The 19630-nt window shown below is 63.6% G+C and overlaps 1 protein-coding gene across 4 annotated transcripts in view; it reads left to right on the forward strand.

Moving 5' to 3' along the window:
• The window catches only part of NF2 (NF2, moesin-ezrin-radixin like (MERLIN) tumor suppressor), a 47298-nt gene extending 28537 nt beyond the window's left edge, over nucleotides 1–18761 (forward strand). Inside the window, exons 10-17 of one of the 4 annotated variants that reach the window (XR_006742392.1) lie at nucleotides 32–145; nucleotides 2922–3044; nucleotides 4112–4329; nucleotides 4521–4623; nucleotides 5719–5846; nucleotides 6646–6811; nucleotides 16521–17855; nucleotides 17932–18761. Coding sequence is in view for 3 of the 4 variants with exons in the window: in XM_036449478.2 (XP_036305371.1) it covers nucleotides 32–145; nucleotides 2922–3044; nucleotides 4112–4329; nucleotides 4521–4623; nucleotides 5719–5846; nucleotides 6646–6811; nucleotides 16521–16571 (903 nt within the window). In the remaining variant the exon portion in view is untranslated. Of the gene's footprint in view, nucleotides 1–31; nucleotides 146–2921; nucleotides 3045–4111; nucleotides 4330–4520; nucleotides 4624–5718; nucleotides 5847–6645; nucleotides 6812–8667; nucleotides 8727–16520 lie in introns of all 4 variants that reach the window. The other 3 variants (XM_045585688.1, XM_036449479.2, XM_036449478.2) reach the window with 3 other exon arrangements.
• Nucleotides 18762–19630: the final 869 nt, after the last annotated feature.

Here is a 19630-nt window from a genome sequence, read left to right on the forward strand (position 1 = left end):
TTTACCGTCTCTCCCGCTCCCGTGGCCACAGATCCTGCAGCTGTGCATCGGGAACCATGACCTCTTCATGAGGAGGAGGAAGGCCGACTCTTTGGAAGTCCAGCAGATGAAAGCCCAGGCCCGGGAGGAGAAAGCCAGGAAGCAGGTGAGGGAGACCACGTTTGGGCTGCTCTCATCCCGGCCGCCCTGGCCCAGGAGGGAAGGCGTGGTTCCGGGGTCCTTTGGTCATGGGTGACGGCTACTCTTCTGTTATTGATTTCAGAGAGGAAGAGAGAGAGAGAGAGAGAGAGAGAGAGAGAGAGAGAGAGAGAGAGAGAGACATTAATGATGAGAGAGAACCACGGATTGGTTGCCTCCTGCACGCCACATACTGGGGATGGAGCCCACAACCTGGGCATGTGCCCTGACCGGGATTCGAACCGTGACCTCTTGGTTCCTAGGTCATCGCTCAACTACTGAGCCACGCCAGCTGGGCGATGAAGGGGGCTCTTATTTGATCTCTTTTGAGTCTCGGCTGACGCCAGCCGGTGGGTGTCAGCTCCGGAGTTGAGGAATAAACTCCAGTCTCGTATCCGAAGGAAACGTCTCCAGTTACTCCTCCATTCGGGTGACGTGGGAGGAAACAGCCGAGCCTGCCTGTCCCGCCCATGCATCCTCTCTCCTCCGTCCAGCTGAGCTTCCTCTCGCCTGCTCCTTTTCTAATTAGGCGGTGATGGAATGCATGGCAGCGCGCTGGAATGCTAATTAGCCTCTGGCTGCACTGCCCGCCTCGGTCAGCCCGGGCGCCCAGCGCCCACCCCGGGAGGTGCGAGGAGCGCCCATCAGCGAGCCGGACGGTCTGCAACCCTGTTTCCTGCCCATAGACATTCTCGACTCCCCGAATCCCACACCCCTGGCTCGAGCCTCGCAGCCGAGAATATTAATTGTAGTTCTGGGCACACTGCTGGCCAGAGGAGCAGCTGCAGTCGGGTGCCCACAGGACTCGCGGGCGCGGAGGTGTAATAATTAGTCTGCGTGCAGCTGTCTCTGATTTGGGTCCTCGAGCTGTCTCTGATTTGCCTGGCTCCCCGCCAGCAACTGCAGGATGCGATGCCCTGTTTGATCCAGTGCTTCCAGCGCTCCAGCGCTTAGCTCCCCGAGGTGGCCGGCCATCGTGTGCCCTGGGGATGCTTTATGGGGGGCGGGCGCGAGGAGTGGAATGGGTTTTGTTGGACGAAGGGAGACTCCTGTGCCAGCATAGGATCCTAGTGGGAGCTTTGAGAAGAAAGCTTTGTCAGCAGAGGTCAGAAGTGAGAGATCTGGAAACGACAGGGCGCGTGTGTGCAGGGCCTCCTGGCCGCGGCAGAGAATAGTGTGGACACTGTTCTCCACGCCCCCCTGTCCCCCCACCCCGGCCTCCCCTGGCATCTGGCAACTGCGGGTCAGAGGCTCCGCTGCCCCCGTGCAGGCACTGACCTCGGGGCCGGCTGAAAACTTAGGACGTGAGGCGAGCGAATGCCCTGGCTCCAGGCCCCCGTGCTCTCCTCCCACGTGGAGCTAACGGTCCTCCTCGTCCGCCCCCGATCGAAGGACGCGGCGAGCTTGACCCATTTGGCCGCCGGAGGCCCCTCATTACCGGGGCGGAGACCTCGGGAAAGGCGGGCTGGGAATGGAAGGGGACGGCCCCGATTTTCTCAAGTGGCGGGTAATGGACGAGCCGTTAGCCGCCGAGCCGAGTGCAAGTCGTCATGTGATGGAATTAGAGCTCACAGCGTCCAAGCTTCCCATCGACCTGTCCGAGGAAGATGGGGAGAATTTACAGGGTTTTAGTGCTTGTCTTTGCATTATTCCTCCGAGGTGCATTGCTGCCTTCCCGCCCCCCCCTTCTGGCTTAGTACTTAGACAAAGCAGCGCTCTTAGAAATCTCCCGTTGGAGAGAAGCTTGAAACGAGACGTGATTAAACGTTGCTTTAATTATTAAAGGAAACAGAATAGCGCGGTGGTCACTTCCGGCCGATGCCTCTTGAATTCAGGGCGTGCCCGGCCGGCCGCGGGCTCCCCAGCACAGTGTGGTCTCGCTTGCTCGCCTGATTAAGCTCAGCATGTGGCCCAATTCATAGCGCCAGGCAGAAGGCGAGGGAGGCGGCGGCGGTGGCGGCGGCTGGGCTGGTGCCTGCTCCCTCCTCTTCCAGGCCCGGCGCAGGGGGAGCCTCAGCGGGGCCGTGCGGGCCTGTGCCCTGGCTGCCGCAGCTCCCCCTGCGAAATGCAGCGAGTGAGCTATGGGTGCATCACGCAGACCGGTTCCGTCTGCCCCGGGGTCCGTGGCTGATGAGATCGGAGGTGTGGGGGAGGGCTGTGTCGACGAGCAATAGTAGATGAGAAAGTCGGCTCGGTCTCAGGGACGAGGAGTCCGCATTGCCTCCCGCCAGCTGCAGGGCACAGGGCGAGGGTGCCCTCTTCCGTCCAGGTAGAGGCCGGCCGTGGCTGTTGGTTGTTGGTTTCTCTTTTATTAATATGTTTATTGATTTCACTGAGGAAGGGAGAGAGACCGAGAGAGAAACAGAAACCCCACCAATGATGAAAGAGGCATAGATCGGCTGCTTCCTGCAGGCCCCACACTGGGGATCAAGCCTGCAACTGGGCCCTATGCCCTGACCCGGAATTGAACCCCAACCTCTTGGCTCATAGATCAACGCTCAAGCGGGGAGCCACGCCGGCCGGGCTGCTGCTGGCTTCCTTCCCGCTCCATGTTTTCTCAAGGAGCGCGGTTGGCGCCCGGCCGCTGCTTCAGGAGGACGGAGGGGGGCGGGGGGCGAGCACGGCACCGGCTCCCGGAGGAAAGGTGCCCCCGCAGCGGGGACTCTGCGCGCTGGGCGTCCCTGTGTTCCCGTGGCCGTGAGCCCGGGACTCAGCGGCTGCCCTCTCCCCTCCCGCCCCCCCAGATGGAGCGGCAGCGCCTCGCCCGAGAGAAGCAGATGCGGGAGGAGGCCGAGCGCACCCGGGACGAGCTGGAGCGGCGGCTGCTGCAGATGAAGGAGGAGGCGACCATGGCCAACGAGGCGCTGGTGATTGCCCGGGGGGCCGGCCCTGGGAGGTGGCACCGCCCGGGCTCCACGAATGAGAGGCGCCTCCACAAATGTGACGTTTCAGCTAAAAACCCCACGAAAACCCGGTGCCTTTTCCCCACAGTGTGCCGGCAGGGGCAGGTGCCGGTGGCATCTTCGCTGTTAGAAGGGTTACAGGTGTTACAGCCAGGACACCTGTTTGTTTGCTTGTCGCCTCGGCTCCCTCCACCCAGGCCCCGCCCCTGTCCCCGCCCCTCCCAGGCCTTCCCCACTATTGTCCGCGCCCCGGGGCTGTGAATAGATGCATATAAGGCCCCCCGGGTTTGGGGGGTACCTTTACAGCAGGTCTAACTGGGGCCAGACCGCCCTCGGTGGGGTCTGCCTGTCATTGGAGGACCGTTAGTGGTGTCCCTGGCCTTGACCCATTCGCTGCTGGTCGCACCATCGCCCCTCATGGGAGACCATCAAAGCATCTCCAGACACTGTCAGGTGTCCCCCTGAGGACAGGGTCTCCCCAGTTTGGAGCTGACTTAAAGGAAAAAGAGACGGGGTGAAGTTGGTTTTCCCCCTCATCAAGCCTCTGTTCCCCGGAACTCACCATCAGGCGCCTCCGTGTGCTGCCCTGGGTGGGACCCCAAAGGCCCCTCTGAGAAGAGGGGGTGTGGCTTGTTGTCTGTCACCAGGCTGACACTCTGGCAGGACACCAAGGAATCTGAGACTCGGGTTCTTTTTTTTATTGTTTTTTTTAAAAAAAATATATATTTTATTGATTTTGTACAGAGAGGAAGGGAGAGGGAGAGAGAGTTAGAAACATCTGATGAGAGAGAAACATCCATCAGCTGTTTCCTGCACAACCCCTACTGGGGATGTGCCATCCACCAAGGTACATGACCTTGACCGGAATTGAACCTGGGACCCGTGAGTCCGCAGGCTGACGCTCTATCCACTGAGCCAAACTGGTTAGGGCGAGACTCTGGTTCTCAGCGACCCGGGGGTCTGGGCTCAGATCTGGTGGGGGAACAGGCAGGGGTCCGCCACTGACGCCCGCTCCCGGCACCTCCTCCCAGATGCGGTCGGAGGAGACGGCCGACCTGCTGGCGGAGAAGGCCCAGATCACCGAGGAGGAGGCGAAGCTGCTGGCCCAGAAGGCTGCCGAGGCTGAGCAGGAGATGCAGCGCATCAAGGCCACGGCCATCCGCACGGAGGAGGAGAAGCGGGTGATGGAGCAGAAGGTGCTGGAGGCCGAGGTGCTGGCGCTGAAGATGGCTGAGGAGTCCGAGAGGAGGTGAGGGGGGACGGGGCAGGGCCTGGGGGGACTGGGCCCTGGGTCCTCACCTGCCCCAGCCGTCCTCGGGCTGCTTCCCTGTCTGGCGGGGACGGGCTCCTCGGGATTAACCCGGGGTCCCTCCTCCCCAGGGGGGGAAAGGAGGGGTCCTTTCCTCACCTTCTGGGGGGTGACCGCTCCTTCCCCTGCAGGGCCAAGGAGGCTGATCAGCTGAAGCAGGACCTGCAGGAGGCCCGAGAGGCGGAGCGAAGAGCCAAGCAAAAGCTCCAGGAAATCACCAAGCCCACGTACCCGGTGAGCCTGGGGGCGCCGAGGGGCCAGAACGGGGGGGGGGGGGCGCCCAGACCCAGGAACCTTCCTTCCCGCCCAGCCCTTGGCTTCACCGGGCGGTGCCTGCAGAGCAGGGGTGCAGAGCCTACGGTGGGCGCGGGGGGGTCTGGGCAGGACGCCTGGGCTGCCATTTGGCCTTGGGCTCATCAGGCACCTCTCTGGCTGCCAAGATAGCAAGCAGGAGGGCCTTTCACAGCTCGGAAGTGTTCTTATTCCAAGTACGTAGTCCCACATTGCCCTCGGGAGACCTGGCTCCAGCCTCAGCACCAAACTGGACGTCACCTTCAACGGCCAGGATGTCCTCTGCACCGGGAGCCTGGTCCTGGGCGAGGAAACCCCGTGTCTCTCAGGCCACCTGCTGCTGTGTGAGACCCGGCCTCCAGGAACAGCCTCCAGGCTCCATTTGGGACAGGGAGGCAGCCTGCAATTCCGTTGGTTTATTTGTTTATTTATTACTGATTTCAGAGAGGAAGGGAGAGGGAGAGAGAGAGAAACATTCATGATGAGAGAATCACTGATTGGCTTTCCTCCTGCACACCCCCCTCTGGGGATGGAGCCCACAACCCCGGGCGTCCTGTGCCCTGACCAGGAATCGAACCGTGACCTCCTGGTTCCTAGGTTGACGTTCAACCCCTGAGCCATGCCGGCCGGGGTCGGGGATGTGTAAAACACACACGGGAGCAGACTTTATACCCGGCTCTAATAATAAATGCATAAACCCCGGAGGAGGTCACGCATATCAGCTTTTTAATCATATAATAGTTTGTTGTACAGATGGATGTGCATCCACCCGGTCAGTCCCCAGCGAATGGGTACACAGTCTGTTTTCTTTTTCAATGATGAACAGAAACTGCAGGGAACATCCCTGAGCGCAAATATTGGCACGTACACGTCGGTGAACGGAGTCGGAGAAGACCGCAGTGGCAGGAGGCTGTGGCGGTCCCCTCTCCTCCATGGCTGCCCGGGGAGCGGGGGGTGGGGGCGGGCGGGTGGTTAGCACAGCAGTGCCCTCTGCTCTGGTGGAACCCGGCCCTCCTAACTGGAGCTTCTCATTTCTAGCCCATCAACCCACTTCCAGCGCCACTGCCCCCCGACATGTCAAGCTTCAGCCTCATCGGTGACAGCCTGTCTTTCGACTTCAAGGACACTGACATGAAGCGGCTTTCCATGGAAATAGAGAAAGAAAAGTAGGTGGTGTCCCCTTCCCCCGAGCGAGCTGGCCGGGGCCCTGGGGGAGGAGCGGGCAGCTCTGTCCTCACTCACCGCCTGCCCTACAGGGAGAATTTCCCAATCAGAAATGCAGGAAGACAGGCCGGCACTCCCATCTTCCAGGATAAGAATGTGTCTCTGTTGGTAGCCCGGGGATTACAGTGGCTCAGACCCTCACCTAACGTATGGGGCGCGCTACCAGAGACCTCCGAGCCGGCCAGAGAGCTGTTCCCATGGCAACCGAGGGTGTGATAATGTGCCGACGTGGCAATGACACGCGTTTCCTGGCTGTGTTCTCTGGCGGCTCCAATCCGTGGCTTTCCATATTTGTTTTTGTGTTTTTAAAAAAATATTTTTATTGATTTTAGAGAGGAAGGGAGATAGAGAGATGCTAACAGAGAATCATGGATCGGCTGCCTCCTGCATGCCCCGCCCTGGAGACTGAGCCTGCACCCCAGGCACGTGCCTTGACCCCGGGAAATGAACCATGACCTCCTGGTTCCTAGGTCGACCCTCAACCACCGAGCCACGCCGGTGGGGCTCCTGCACTTCCTTTTGTTTAATTCTGACCGCAGCCCTGCGGACCAGGAAACAGATTCAGGCCAGTTCAGTGACTGGCCCCGCCCCCGTGGCCTGTGCGCGGCCAAGGGGAGCCGTGGGCTGCCTCCCCCGCCCCTCGGCGCTTCAGACCCCGGGTCCCAAGCCGAGCGGCTTGTACGTGTGAGCGCCTCCACCCTGGCTACGCCGGGGCCGTGACGCGGCGTCCCGTCCCCGCAGAGTGGAGTACATGGAGAAGAGCAAGCACCTGCAGGAGCAGCTCAACGAGCTCAAGACGGAGATCGAGGCCCTGAAACTCAAAGAGAGGGAGACGGCCCTGGACATCCTGCACAACGAGAACGCCGACCGCGGCGGCACCAGCAGCAAGCACAACACCATCAAGAAGGTACCGGCCCCGCCTCCCGCCTCCCGCCTCCCGCCTCCCGCCGGTGGGGGGGTGGGGGGCGCGCTCGTGAAACGCGGGGTCAGCCTCTGGCGCCCTCCGCAGCGAGTCATTAGGCTCCTGTCACGTTGGCTGTGTCCTTGGTGCCTAACAGGGAACCTTAATCCGCCAGAGACTGCGCACCCGCCGGCCGGGAGGGAGGGGGCCTTCTCACACGGGCATTTCCCGGTGAGATGCGTCACTGCGGCCGGCCGGGTTCTGATCCGGCACTTGGCAGGAGAGCCGCTCTGTCCTTTAAGCCGAGGGGAGTGCTGCCCAGGGAGCTGCCTGCCTTAATGAGAAAGCAAGAACGGAATGGAGATGCTCCCTCCAGTGTGTGTGTGTGTGTGTGTGTGTTAAAGTGGAAGGGCCGTAAAGCTCTGATCTTGATTCAGAAGCCAGACGCGGGATTTTTAACTTGGTTCACGCTCACCGGGGAGTCGAGGAGAACCTTCATGTTCTGAGAGAGGAAGCTTCATTTACGTCGCTAACAGTTCCACGTCTTTCTCCCCTGATAGTCTGAGCTGTGAGCGTTTTAGAGGACACTGATTTCCATCCTAAACATCCAGCCCGAGAGTGTACGTCTCTGATGTACACGCCGGAGGGTGCTCCCCGGGCCCTGGTGTCCGGTCCTGCCCGAAGCCCAGGGCCAGCCAGCGCCTGGGAGAAGGTGTCCCCAGGAGAGGCTGCGGTGGACTTCAGACGATGACCGTTTAGATCTGTTTAATTTTCAAAAACTATATTTTCATTGGTGTCAGAGAGAAAGGGAGAAGGAGAGGGAGAGAGAAACATCAGTGATGAGAGAGGATCACGGATCGGCTGCCTCCTGCACGCCTCACGCTGGGGATCAGAGCCCGCAACCCGGGCCTGTGCCCTGACCGGGGATCGAACCCTGACCTCCTGGTTCATAGGTCAACACTCAACCACTGAGCCACGCCAGACGGGCTAGATAAGTTTAATTTTTTATTTACCCTTTACCTTTAGTCTTTAAGGTGGATTACCAGTTTTCTTTTTTTTTTTTCTTTTTTTTTTTTAAATATATTTTATTGATTTTTCACAGAGAAGAAGGGAGAGAGATAGAGAGCTAGAAATGTCGATGAGAGAGAAACCTCGACCAGCTGCCTCTTGCACACCCCCTACTGGGGATGTGCCCACAACCAAGGTACATGCCCTTGACCGGAATCGAACCTGGGACCTTTCAGTCCTCAGACCGATGCTCTGCCACTAAGCCAAACCGGTTTCGGCTGGATTACCAGTTTTCGATGGTTAAGCTGTAGCTGAAAGCAATCCCGGATAGGCACAGTCGGGACCCGGATTCTCGTTCTCTCTCTCTGACTCCAGTTCACATTGGCACCGGGAGCGTTGCTTTTCGTAGTGTAACCCGGGAGGAAAGAGCTCCCCGCATTCCGCATTCTCCTTCCCACTGGCTTCTGTGCTGACTGCCTTCCCTCCCAAAGCCGAACTGTGAAGCAGCTAGCAAACGGGGAGCTGACGGAGGCCTCCGCCAGGGCACAGAGACGTCAAATGACTGGGCCGGGGAGCCAGCCAGGCCTCGGAGGAGCTGCCCGGGCCCCTCCCGGCCCCTTCCCCCTCCACACCCCTCACTCGCTCATCTGGGCACCAGCAGGGAGCTGGGCCTTCAGCCACAGGGACCCGGGGCGCTGCAGGCTGGGGAGAGCCAGTTCCGAGCCAGGAAAGCAAACCAGTGAAGTCACACGTGTCACCCTGCCAGGCGCGTCCGATCGTGTTTTGCAAACGGCATGTGCGGTGCTGTGGATGCCATAGGGTTGTTATGTTTTTGTTTTATTTTGCTGGTTTAGCCTCAAGCCCAAGGCAGAAGACCTATCTGCATTTGAGCCTCCAAGTAGGCTGTCCGCAGGTACTCTGTGTTGGTGGCGGCCCCACCCTCTGTGATACTAACCGTGCATGAGCTTGCCCGCCCGTCTCTGTCCGCAGCCCGCGCCCAGCCCTCCCGGGGCACGGGGCGTGGGTGCCAGCCGCAGCATGCTGAGTCCGAGCAGGCGGCCATCCCCCAGCACCCGCGGGGCCAGCCCCGCCCCCGGGGCTCCCCGGGGCTGCCTCGTTGGGAAGAGCATGTCGAGGGGGCTGCAGGCCCGGTGGTCCTTACGTCTTGTGTCCCTGTGGGTCTGGAGACGGTCACGCTTCTTGTCCGGTCGGGTCTGTCTGAGTCTTGTGTGTTGGTGGCGTACCTCTCAGATGATAGCATGGAAACACGGGGTGCTGCGGGGGTGTTCAGGACTGGCGCCCTTTGACCCCAAGACCCAGGCCTTTGGCGCGGTGACAGCCCCTGGGGGCCCGTGGTCTCCCGGGTCCTGGGGTGAGAGGGTGGCCCGCGCCCGCTCCTTTCCCTCCGAGCCTCCCCTTCCGGCACCTCCGTGTTTCTCGCCAAGCGAAGCGAAGCGAACGGACGGCACAGGGCCCGCTGGGTAGTCCGTCCCGGGGGACATCTGCCTGTCAGCGCTCTAAAGGCCATCCCGCCTCCGCTCCTCCTGCGATCGCAGCGAGCCCGCCCGGGGACGGTGTCGGCGGGCAGCCCCGCGGCCGGGCGGGCGGTGGCCGGCGGGGGATTCATCCAGCGCTCGCCGCTTCCTCCCGCAGCGTGTGTGTGCTGCCGGGCACTCCATGTGTGTGAGAACTCATCGAAAAGCACCCGCCACCCCCGCCACCGCCCTCACCTCACCCCCCCCCCCCCCCGGTACCCGGGAGGTCGCCCACCTCTGGCGGTCCCGCGGGCCGTGTGTGTCCTTGGGCATCCTCGCGCGGTTTCTGCTGCGAGAACACAAGCTCATGGGAAGCCTTCCACCAAAAACTGAGATCTGGCATCCACAGCCCTGTTTGCGCTTGTTGTCCACGCAGGGAGGTTAGCTGTTAACGGCCCAGATGGGTCTCATTATAAGATGGATGCGAGCTGTCGGGGCTCCCAGAACCCCTGGCGTACACCCCGGTTTGTACGTGACGCTTTTATTCTGCGGCCTCCTGTCTCCCGCAGCTCTCAGCCCCCACGTGGGCACTGGGAAACCCCAACACGGGGCAGCGCACGCTCCGAGAGGGGTGACCAGCCCTGGAACGGGCAGGCCAGGGGGTCATCGGCTCAAGTGACCCCCCCCCCCAGCACCCAGAGGACCTCGGAAGGGACTGTGCCTAGCACAGGGCAAAGCAAAAAAAAAAAAAAAAAATCCTTTAATTTCAGCCCGTGCTGTCAGATGTGCCCGACATCTGCCCGCATGTTCCGCCGTGATGCAATTTCCTCTCTCCTCTCTCTCTAACGATCGGAGTGTTTAACGTCTTCAAGGGGCCTGCTTCTGAGCGTCCGTTCTCGCTGAGCTATTATTGTAGACAAATGAGGTTTGATTTGTAGTCAGATTTGTACTGCTGCTAGGGCATACAGAAGCCTTTTTTTTTTTTTTTTTTTTTTTAATGTCTTAATGTGAACTTGTTTTCAAAGCAGGCTGCCAGTCCGTCAAGAATTCTGATGAGTCCAGGGTTCACACACGCATAGACTTGGCTTTTAATTTAATATATTTTATTGATTTTTTTTTTTTTTACAGAGAGGGAGAGGGATGGAGAGTTAGAAACATGGATGAGAGAGAAACATCCATCAGCTGCCTCCCGCACACCCCCACTGGGGATGTGCCCGCAACCAAGGTACATGCCCTTGACTGGAATCGAACCTTCAGTCCGCAGGCCGACGCTCTGTCCACTGAGCCAAGCCGGTTAGGGCTAGACTTGGCTTTTAATACAACTGGAGTTATCCCGGCCCCACCGGATTCAGTAGTGCTAGTTTTTTGGCTTTGTGTGACACTGGATGTGCGTTCCATGTTTTAGGCTCCAGTGGCCCCTGGGGCCAGGCCTGAACGGCCAGGCTGACCTCTGAATCGGGAGGTCACGGTTCGATTCCCAGTCGGGGCACAGGCCTGGGTTGTGGGCTCAGTCCCGGATGAGGGGGCGGGAGGGGAGACAGAGAAGTCTACAATGTCCTCTTCAGTTTGCACGGACTTCCTTGGAGAGGCAGAGCTGGGGGGGAGGACGGGACACTTAGAACCCACACCCGGGGAGGTGATAAATCACAGGGTGAAAGCCAGCGTGAGAAAGGCGACCCCACAGTTACAGCCGCGGCCCCGCCTCCCGGTGACGGCTGGTCCGCCTGGGAGCGGCTGCCAGCAGCCCCGGCAGCACAGCATGGCCGCTAATGTGTCCGCGCCGGCCCCAGCGCGGGGAGCCAGGCACTCTGCCTGCTGGGGGCCCGGGGCCCTGACTCCCCGCGCATCCTCCGCCCCGACAGGAAGCCTGTCTCCAGAGCCTTCCCTCTGTGGTTCGAGCTCCGCAGAGGGGGCGGGGGAGGAGGAGAGGGGAATGGGGCCCTGCCTCTCCCCCCGAACCCCCCTGCCCCTTCCCCCACGGGCGCGCATCTCCTAAGCTCTAAGGGACCCCAGGATGCTGGCAGCCAGGGCCGCCCGCCATGGGGGCGGTTCGTCCCAGACAAAGCCCGCCCCTGCGCCCACGGCGCCTTTCCTCTGACTGCGTGTGAGCCGGAGCGCCCCCCGGCTCGTTCCCAGCCCTTCCTTGTCTCATATCCCAAATTAAAGAGAAAAGGGGACGGGGGTGGGGTAGGGAGCCAGGGGCATGAAGCCCGGTGTGGACAGGGGGCAGCGGGGGCAGCGGGGGCAGCGGGAGGCGGCGTGGGCTGGCTCCGGGTGCGGCCCCTCCGGCCCCCGGCTCGTCCCTGCAGGCCCCTCGGGCCTCACGGTCGCTGCGGCCGCGGTCTCCCGGCATGTTTCCGGCGGCGCTCTGGCTAGACGGTTCTCCAGCCTCTTCTCCAAAAGGAGAGGCTCAGGCCCTTGTGGGTCGGGAGACTTTAGCTTCGGGGACCCTGAGGAGCCCGGGAGCCCGCCTCGCCCCCCGGGAGCCGTCGCAGCCGCTCAGTGCGCGCCGGCCTCCTCGGCCTCCTGCCACGCATGGCACCTCCCGTGGGGCCCTCCGCACCGGAGATGCGGCTCAGCGCGGCTCTCCTCCTGCTGTGATACTGCGGCGGCCGGCGGGGCGAGGGAGGGGGAGAAGGCCCACATCCAGCCTCTTCCTGCCCCTCTCCGGTCCCTAAGGATGCATCCGCAAAAGGGGCCCTCTGGCTTCTCCCTGGCAGCCTCCTCCCTCCCTCTCTCTCTCTCTCTCTCTCTCTCTCTCTCTCTCTCTCTCTCGATGTGCTCATTGGAATGGCCCAGGCCTTTCCTGCCACCTCTGTGCAGGGCTCTCCCCGAGCACCTCCCCGGATGGCATTTGGGTGCAGCTGTCACTGGCGAGCCGGCAGAGCAGCTTGGTCTGGCCCGTTTGCAGCAGCAGCTACGGCCTCCGCTGGCCCTGCAGCATCGCATCGGCCTGGCTCCGGTTTGGAAGGCGGGAGGGGGGCTAAGGGGGGGGGGTGTCACGCCCCAGATCAAAGGTGCTGCTGGGAGTCGCTGCTGCTGGATTTGCCAGCTCCTTTCTGCCCAGGGCCAGCTCTCACCCCACGGATCTGAGCTTCCTTTCCCATCCCCTCCGGCCCTGCCCTCCCCCGTTCCATGCACAGGTGGTGAGCGCAGCAGAGGAAGTATCACAGGGTTTTTAGGGCTCGAGTTTCCGTTTCACAGCGTTTTTATGGGACACGCAGAGCCCCAGCGCCAGGAGCGATTCCGTTAGTGTCTCACGTGGGTTCGGCCTCGTGGGTCTCGCTGTTTCACGTGGATTCGACAGGCCCCTCCCCTCCTTCTCTTCCCCGGGGACAGGGGATCCAGGCGAGGCCCCCAGGGACTAGACTAGTTGGAGGAATCCTGATGAGTTTGTTCTCCTGGCTTAATGGTGGCGCTTCCCCTCTCTCCCTCTCTCTCTCTCTCTCTCTCTCTCTCTCTCTCTCTCTCTCTCTCTCTCTCTCTCTCTCTCTCTCGTCACTGCTAGCCCAAATGGCTCTGTGTCCTGCCCCCCCCCACGCCGCCCCCCCTTTGCCTAAAGAGCCACTTATCACCATGCGGCCTGTGAACCCCCGTGTGTGTGCTGATGAGAGTGTAATTCGTTCCTAATCAGGCAGCCTACCTCCCCCCCCCCCGTGTCCTCCCGGCAGGGCCACTCCAGGGGCTGATGCTGGAGGAGCCTTGCAGCTGCGGGGAGAGGGGAGCCGGGCGGGACAGGTGGGCCTGCGCTTCTGTCTCAGGAGCGGCCAGTGCGGGCCCTCGATCCCAGGGAGCAGGAGCCGGTGCATCTGCGCATTTCCTGCGGCCGGTGTCATGGAGAACCTGCCGGGTACCAGGCTCCTCCTCGGGTTCAGAGGAGCCGGCCTCCCCCTCCTCCTCCTCCTCCTCCTCCTCCTCCTCCTTTTTCTTTATCCTCACCCGAGGACGTTTTCCCATTGATTTGTAAAGAGAGTGGAAAGGCGAGGGAGAGCCAGAGAAACATCGATGTGGGAGAGACACTTGGATGGGTCGCCTCCTGCATGGCACCCCGACCAGGGCCAGGGGAACCTGCAACGCAGCTTCCTGCCCTTGTTCAGAATGGAACCCGGGACCCTTCCACCCGCAGGCCCGACGCTCCATCCACTGAGCCACATTGGCCAGAGCCCAGCCTCCTTTTTAAGGAGACACATTGTCCCCCGAAGGTGGACTTGCTCAGAGTCGGGGGGCGTGCCCGCGTGGTGGGGAGCCGAGTAGGAGGTGCGCTGACTCTGTGGGTCCCGGGCGGGAAGGAAGGCCCCGCCTGGCGGGTGGATGGAGCCCCCGTCGGTACCACCAGGCCGCGCCGCCGTGCAGCGGGGCCGGAGGAGAAGGTGCCCCCTCGGGAGGGAATCGGACGAGTGACAGACGTGAGCAGCGGCTCAGTCGAGAGAGAACTTAATTCCTCCCGCGTTCCACACGCGGCCTCTTCAATCAGATGGAGGAGACGGCGGGCGGCCCGGCGTCTGCGGGGACGGCGCGTTCCTCCCTGCGCCAGGGAGGGGCGGCCGGGCCCGGGGTGTATCGCTGCCCACAGAGCTGGAGTGACGAGGGCAGCGTGGCCGGGCAGCGTGGCCGGGGGGCCACTCACTTGTCCTCAGAGGACGCGGGCTCCAGCGTGGCTCCGCGGCTGAGCGTCGACCTCTGAACCTGGAGGTCACACTGGTCCCCGCTCAGGGCACAGGCCCGGGTTGCGGGCTCCGTCCCCAGTGTGGGGCGTGCAGGAGGCAGCCGATCTGTGATTCTCTCTCATCATTGGTGTTTCTCTCTCTCCCTCTACCTTTCTCTCCAAAATCAATACCCACCACGGATGTGGGCTCGTGTTCCTTACAGCGCGAGGGCTGGCGGGCAGAGCGGAACGCCGTCAGCCAGTTCCCGTGATTGTAAAGAAGGCCACAGGGCCCTGGCCGGTTTGGCTCAGTGGGTAGACCATCGGCCTGTGGACTGAAGGGTCCCGGGTTCGATTCCGGCCATGGGCACCTGCCCAGGCTGCAGGCTTGATGATCCCCAATAGGGAGCCTGCTGGAGGCAGCTGATCAATGATTCTCTCTCTTCCTTGATGCTGTTAACTCTCTCTCCCTCCCCCTCCCCCTCTGAAATCAATATTTTAAATGAGCCGCAGGGAACGCTTCCTTTACGGGAGCTGGCTGAGTGCCATTCCCGCCGAGCCTCTCCCTTCTCTCACGGGGCCTCCTGCCTGCGTATGTGACACTCAGCGAGCTTTCTGGAAAGAGCAGGGGGGAAGGATCCCAGGGGTGAGGAGAGCGGGCCCAGGGAGGCAGAGGCTGAGCTGGCAGACGCTGCCCGCTGTGCCCGAGGGAGGGGGGGCACTCGGCAAACCTGCCTGCCCTGGGCCTCCGTGTCCCCCCCTGGACCAGAGCCGCCTCCCTGCTGACCCTCCACCGCCCGTCTCCCTCCCTCCCTCCCTCCTCCCTCCCTCCCTCCTCCCTCCCTCCCTCCCTCCCCTGCAGCCGGCCCGGGAGGAGGCCATGTTCACGGCCAAGATAAAGGAGGGGAAGCAGCCCCGCCGAGGCCGGGGCGGGAAAGGCTCCGGGGGCAGCGGGCGGGCGGGCGGCTCCTGCAGTCATTCCCTCCGATAGCGGTTCCTGGTGGAACCGTGCGGTCGGGGCAGGGCCGGTGCCCTTGCCGTGGCCGGCAGCCAGGTCTCCCGTGGGCAGAGGCGGGCGGCTCCCAGGACCCGCGGCGACAGCAGCCACGCCGGCGCCCTTGCCGTGGCCTGCCGGGACCCTGCCAGCCTGGAGCCGGCGGAAGGCTGCGCTCCGCTCTCCGAGCCCGGGTGTCTGCGGCCCAAGGACCTGACTTCGCTCCGGGCCTCCTCGGGCTGAGCCACCACTTCTTTTTCTGTTAAATTGGTCTCAGAGAGGAAGGGAGGGGGAGAGAGAGAATCATCAGTGAAGAGAGAGAACCATTGACCAGCTGCCTCCTGCACGCCCCTCTGCTCTTCCCCCCACTGGGGATGGAGCCCACAGCCCGGGCATGTGCCTGACCGGGAATCAAAACTGTGACCTCCTGCTTCATAGGCTGACGCTCAACCACTGAGCCACACCAGCCGGGCTCGGGGACAGCTTCTGCTCCTGCAGGTTAAGAGGGAGGCTGAGCCACTGCCGTGCGTGTGGGGTGCGGCCTGGCACCTGCCCCCCTCCCCTCCCCCGAAGAGGGCTTGGCACCCAGCGAACACATGCAAGTCCCTGGCATCTGCTGCGGCCAGGCCTGCCAACCCTCCCCTGGCACCTCGCGGGGCCGGCCGCGCGCAGCCTGGGGAGAGGATCCAGGAATTCTTGGAGCCAGCGTCGTACACGTGGGCACGCGGCCTGGGAGGCGGCCAGGCCTCTGGGGGCACCCACTCGCCCTGCCCCTGCCCTGCTCCCCCAGGAGGGAGAGGAGCCAGAGCTGGGGGAAGGGGGGCGGGGAACGTGACGCTGCTGTCAGTGATAACAGCTGTTGAGCTCTGCTGAGCGCCGGGCACGGTGCTGAGCGGTTCCCAGCAATCCCCAGCTACTCCACACGTTCCCCAGCTACTCCACACGGTCTGAGCAGGGCCCGGGGCCTGATGCTCCTGTTTGGGGGGAGATCCTGGGACGTGGTCCACAGCCACAGAGTCAGGGAGCCCGGGTTCAGCAGCGCAGGGCGTCGCCAGCTGCAGTTTCTCCGGGGGAGGCGCTCAGAGTGTCCAGGCGGAGCACAGGGCAAACCAGCCCCGTCCAGGCTGTGGACCCTCCGCTGCCCGGTCCGGGCGAGCCTGCTCTGGGAGCCGGGAGCGGGAGGGACAAGCTCCCGCTCCTCTGGCCTGAGGCCGTCCCCTCGCCCAGCGGGTCCCCCGGGGTGTGGGGAGGAGCCCCAGCCTGGCACCCGGGCAGGCGGCACCCGCAGGGCCCGGAGACTCGGGGACGGGGACCCCTGCCCTCCGGAAAGGCGACGCGGCTGACATGTTCCGCTGGCATGCTTCCACCCCCCGCCACCCCCTGGCATGTCCTCCCATGTCACCTCCTCGTTCGGGTTCTGGGGGCCCATCCGGAGCCGTGTCTGGGATTGGCCCCCCCTCGAATGTCTGTCTGAACCCCCTTCCCGTCCCCTCCCGCCGCCTCGGGGCCCCCCCCCCCCCCCCCCCCGCAGGCAGCCGGCTCCCCCAGGTGCAGGGGCCTCGCCCCCTCAGCGTCTCCTCTGCTTCCTTGCAGCTCACCCTGCAGAGCGCCAAGTCCCGCGTGGCCTTCTTCGAGGAGCTGTAGGGGCCCGCGCCCCGGGATCCACTGCCGCCGCCGCCTCTGCCGCTGCTCCCGGCCCAGCCCACGGCCTGCCGCCCGGAGCCGGAGCCGCCCGGAGCCAGAGCCGCCCGGAGCTGGAGCCGCCCGGAGCCGGAGCCGGAGCCGCCCGGAGCCGGAGCCGGGCTGGGGCCTCCTCCCCTGTCTCGTGTGCAATGGCCTGGACTGTGACCTGCGGGGGTCCCTCCCACGGGGCCGGTTCGCCCCCCTAAGTCTTTGAATGTCTTTCCTGGTCTCAGTGTGTGTGACCCCAATTCCTGCATCAGGGGCCCCGGGGGGAGGGGGAGGGGGGAGGGGGGAGGGGTCCCTGCCCGTGCTGCCCGGCCCGGCCCGGCCCTGCTGGGAAGTGGGTGAAGGGCGTGAGGTGCGCAGGCCCCTGGAGGCCAGGAGGCTGCTGCCTCCCCCCCCCCCTCCCCGCTTTCCAGAACGCTCCTCTCCTCCCGCCGAGGAGCGGCCTGCCCCGGCTTGCCCACAGCCAGGACGAGCCGAGTGATGGGTCCTCAGCCGCCCTGCGAGGCGGCGCCCTGGCTGCCAGGGGAGGGGGGCACGGCCACCGTGCCTGGGGAAGACTCGGTGTGGGAACCTGCCCCATACACTCCACCCGCTGCCTCCTCTGCCCTCCCAAACCAGGTCCCAGGGGCAGGCGGGGGCTCGGGTCCTTTTCACCCCCTTTGGCCTCAGCCCCTTCCACGCTCTGGCCGACACCGGGTGCCCCGCCATGACTGGGGTCCCCCAGAAGGCTCGGAGGCCCCGCACACTGCTCAGTGGCCCAGACTCTGAGCTCCGCTGGCCCAGCCTGCCAGCAGGTCCCTCCCAGCCCATCGCTGTGCCCGGGCCCTTTATTTCCTCTTCCCCTGTGGGCCCTTCGGGGTCCCTGTGCTCCGCCAGGGCGAGCCGGCACTGACCACCCGCACAGGCTGGCAGCGGGCACAGACCACCCGGGCCTACCTGGCTCCCTGGTTTGGGGCCACTTTTGTGCCCTTTCGTTTCTCCATCCCTTGGTGCTGCTGCTGCTGCTGTGACCCACGGGGCGGGCGGGCCCTCCCGGGGGCTGTTGGGCAGAGCAGGTGGCAGCCTTGGCCAGGGCACAGGCATCTGCTAGCGGCCGCGGGCCCCGTGGTCTCCCACACGCCCGTGGCATCTGAGACACCGGGCAGCCCGCCCAGCCTGCTCCCCACAGTCAGGCCGGCCCCACAGTGCCCCCGGCTGGATGCCACCTTCTCGGCCCCCTGCCCCAGGAAGCCAGCCCCCGTCTTACCGCCCTCAGGACACCGGGTGGGACTCGGCGTCCGCGCACGTCTGAGGGGAGGCCTGGCTCTTGCGTGAGGCTCTCCTCCGGCTCAGCCCCCGCCCCTGCCTTCCCAGGAGTCCCTGCCCTCCTCACCTGTGACCTCATCCCTCCACGCCCCCGCCCCTGCCTTCCCAGGAGTCCCTGCCCTCCTCACCCGTGACCTCATCCCTCCACGTGGCGGGGCACAGAGCAGGACGGAGGTCCATAAAGACACCAGGCTTTTATCACTGTCCGAAGCCTGGGCCGGGCCCAGCCCTGCGGCCCCCGGGGAGCCGGGCCGGTGTCTGGGCTGTGGCTCGGGGAGCAGCTGGGCCAGGAGCGCCCGGGCCGTCCTCGGGGCGAGCTGGTGGGCCCCTCGCAGACGGCCGGGCGGAGGGGTGGCGGCCGCGGGAAAGCCAGAGCCCCCGGGGAAGGAGCGGGCGGAGAGCGGGGCTGGGCGCCCCCAGGAAGGAGCCCGACTCCCACGGAGAGCAGGCCCGGCCTGGTGACCGGGCCGCCACCCCGCTGTGCCACGCAGCCCACCGGTGCCCCGAGGCCTCACCCGCCACGGCTCCATTATTCCCGCCCGCCAGGCCCGGCTGGACAGCGCCCGGGGCACACGTGGCACTCCTTCGGTGGCTGTGTTTTGTGGTCTGGGGGGCAGGCCTCTCTCTCTCTCTCTCTCCCAAATCAAACGGCAAGCCCGGAGGCCGATGACCATGGGCGTGACGCTGTGCTGCTCGCCCCTGGGGCTGGAGCCTCACTGCCCTGGACCAGGCCGAGGGGAAGCCCACCCCTTTTCACAGACGCCAGACCCCGGAAGACTCTTCTGTGTTTGGGAGACTAATTTAAATGATTGTTTTAATAAAAATTCTAAGCTGCCTCACGTTTGTCTCGGGCTTCCTCCCTTTGCTGGCTGCTCAGGCCCAGGGCGGTGGCCAGACCCCCGGGCTCGGTGACGCCTCTTGGGTTTTTGTTTGTTTGTCTGTTTAATATGTTTTTATTGATTTCAGAGGGAGGGAGAGGGAGAGAGAAGCATCAGGGATGAGAGAGAATCATGGATCGGCTGCCTCCTGCACGCCCCACCCTGGGGATGGAGCCCGCACCCCGTGCAGGTGCCCTAATGGGAATCGAACCCTGACCTCCTGGCTCCTGGGTCGATGCTCAGCCACTGAGCCAGGCGGCCGGGCGCCTCTCGGGTTTTGAAGAATCGGGGCCTCCGCCCTCCCTGCCTGCCCAGGGCTTCAGCTCAGCCCAGTCTCTGTGGGAGAGGGACCGCCTTCCCTGGGCTGTGTTTCCTCTCCACACCCACCACCGTCCTCAGCTCCAGACCCTGCTTCCGGGTTCCCCTCCGAGCCCTGGAGCGGGGGTGGGGGTGGGGGTGGGGGTGGGGGTGGGGGTGGCGCTCGCAGAGCCGCTGGGGCTGGCTCTGTCTGCAGAGTGGACGAGGCCCAGCCGCTGTCACCGGGCCACACGTTGGCGATTCAGGTTGGCAGCTAACTGCGTGCTGCAGCGCTTTGTAATCAATGACAGTCCTTCATGGCGGCCAGGACGGCTGTAGGATGCCCCTGTCCCAGGCCCCACGCATGCACGTCAGGGCTCCTCTGAGGAGAGCCACCGCCAACAGGCACACACCTTCCCAAGAGCTTGAGCTGGGGTTCACAGTGTGTATGTATTTGGAAAGATCATGTTTGAAGTAAAATAACTTTATCAAACTGGTGAACAACAATATTGTGTAATTGTAAGCGTATAGAAC

This window comes from Pipistrellus kuhlii, unplaced genomic scaffold (genome assembly GCF_014108245.1).
Source record: "Pipistrellus kuhlii isolate mPipKuh1 unplaced genomic scaffold, mPipKuh1.p scaffold_m20_p_20, whole genome shotgun sequence".
NCBI lineage: Eukaryota > Metazoa > Chordata > Mammalia > Chiroptera > Vespertilionidae > Pipistrellus > Pipistrellus kuhlii.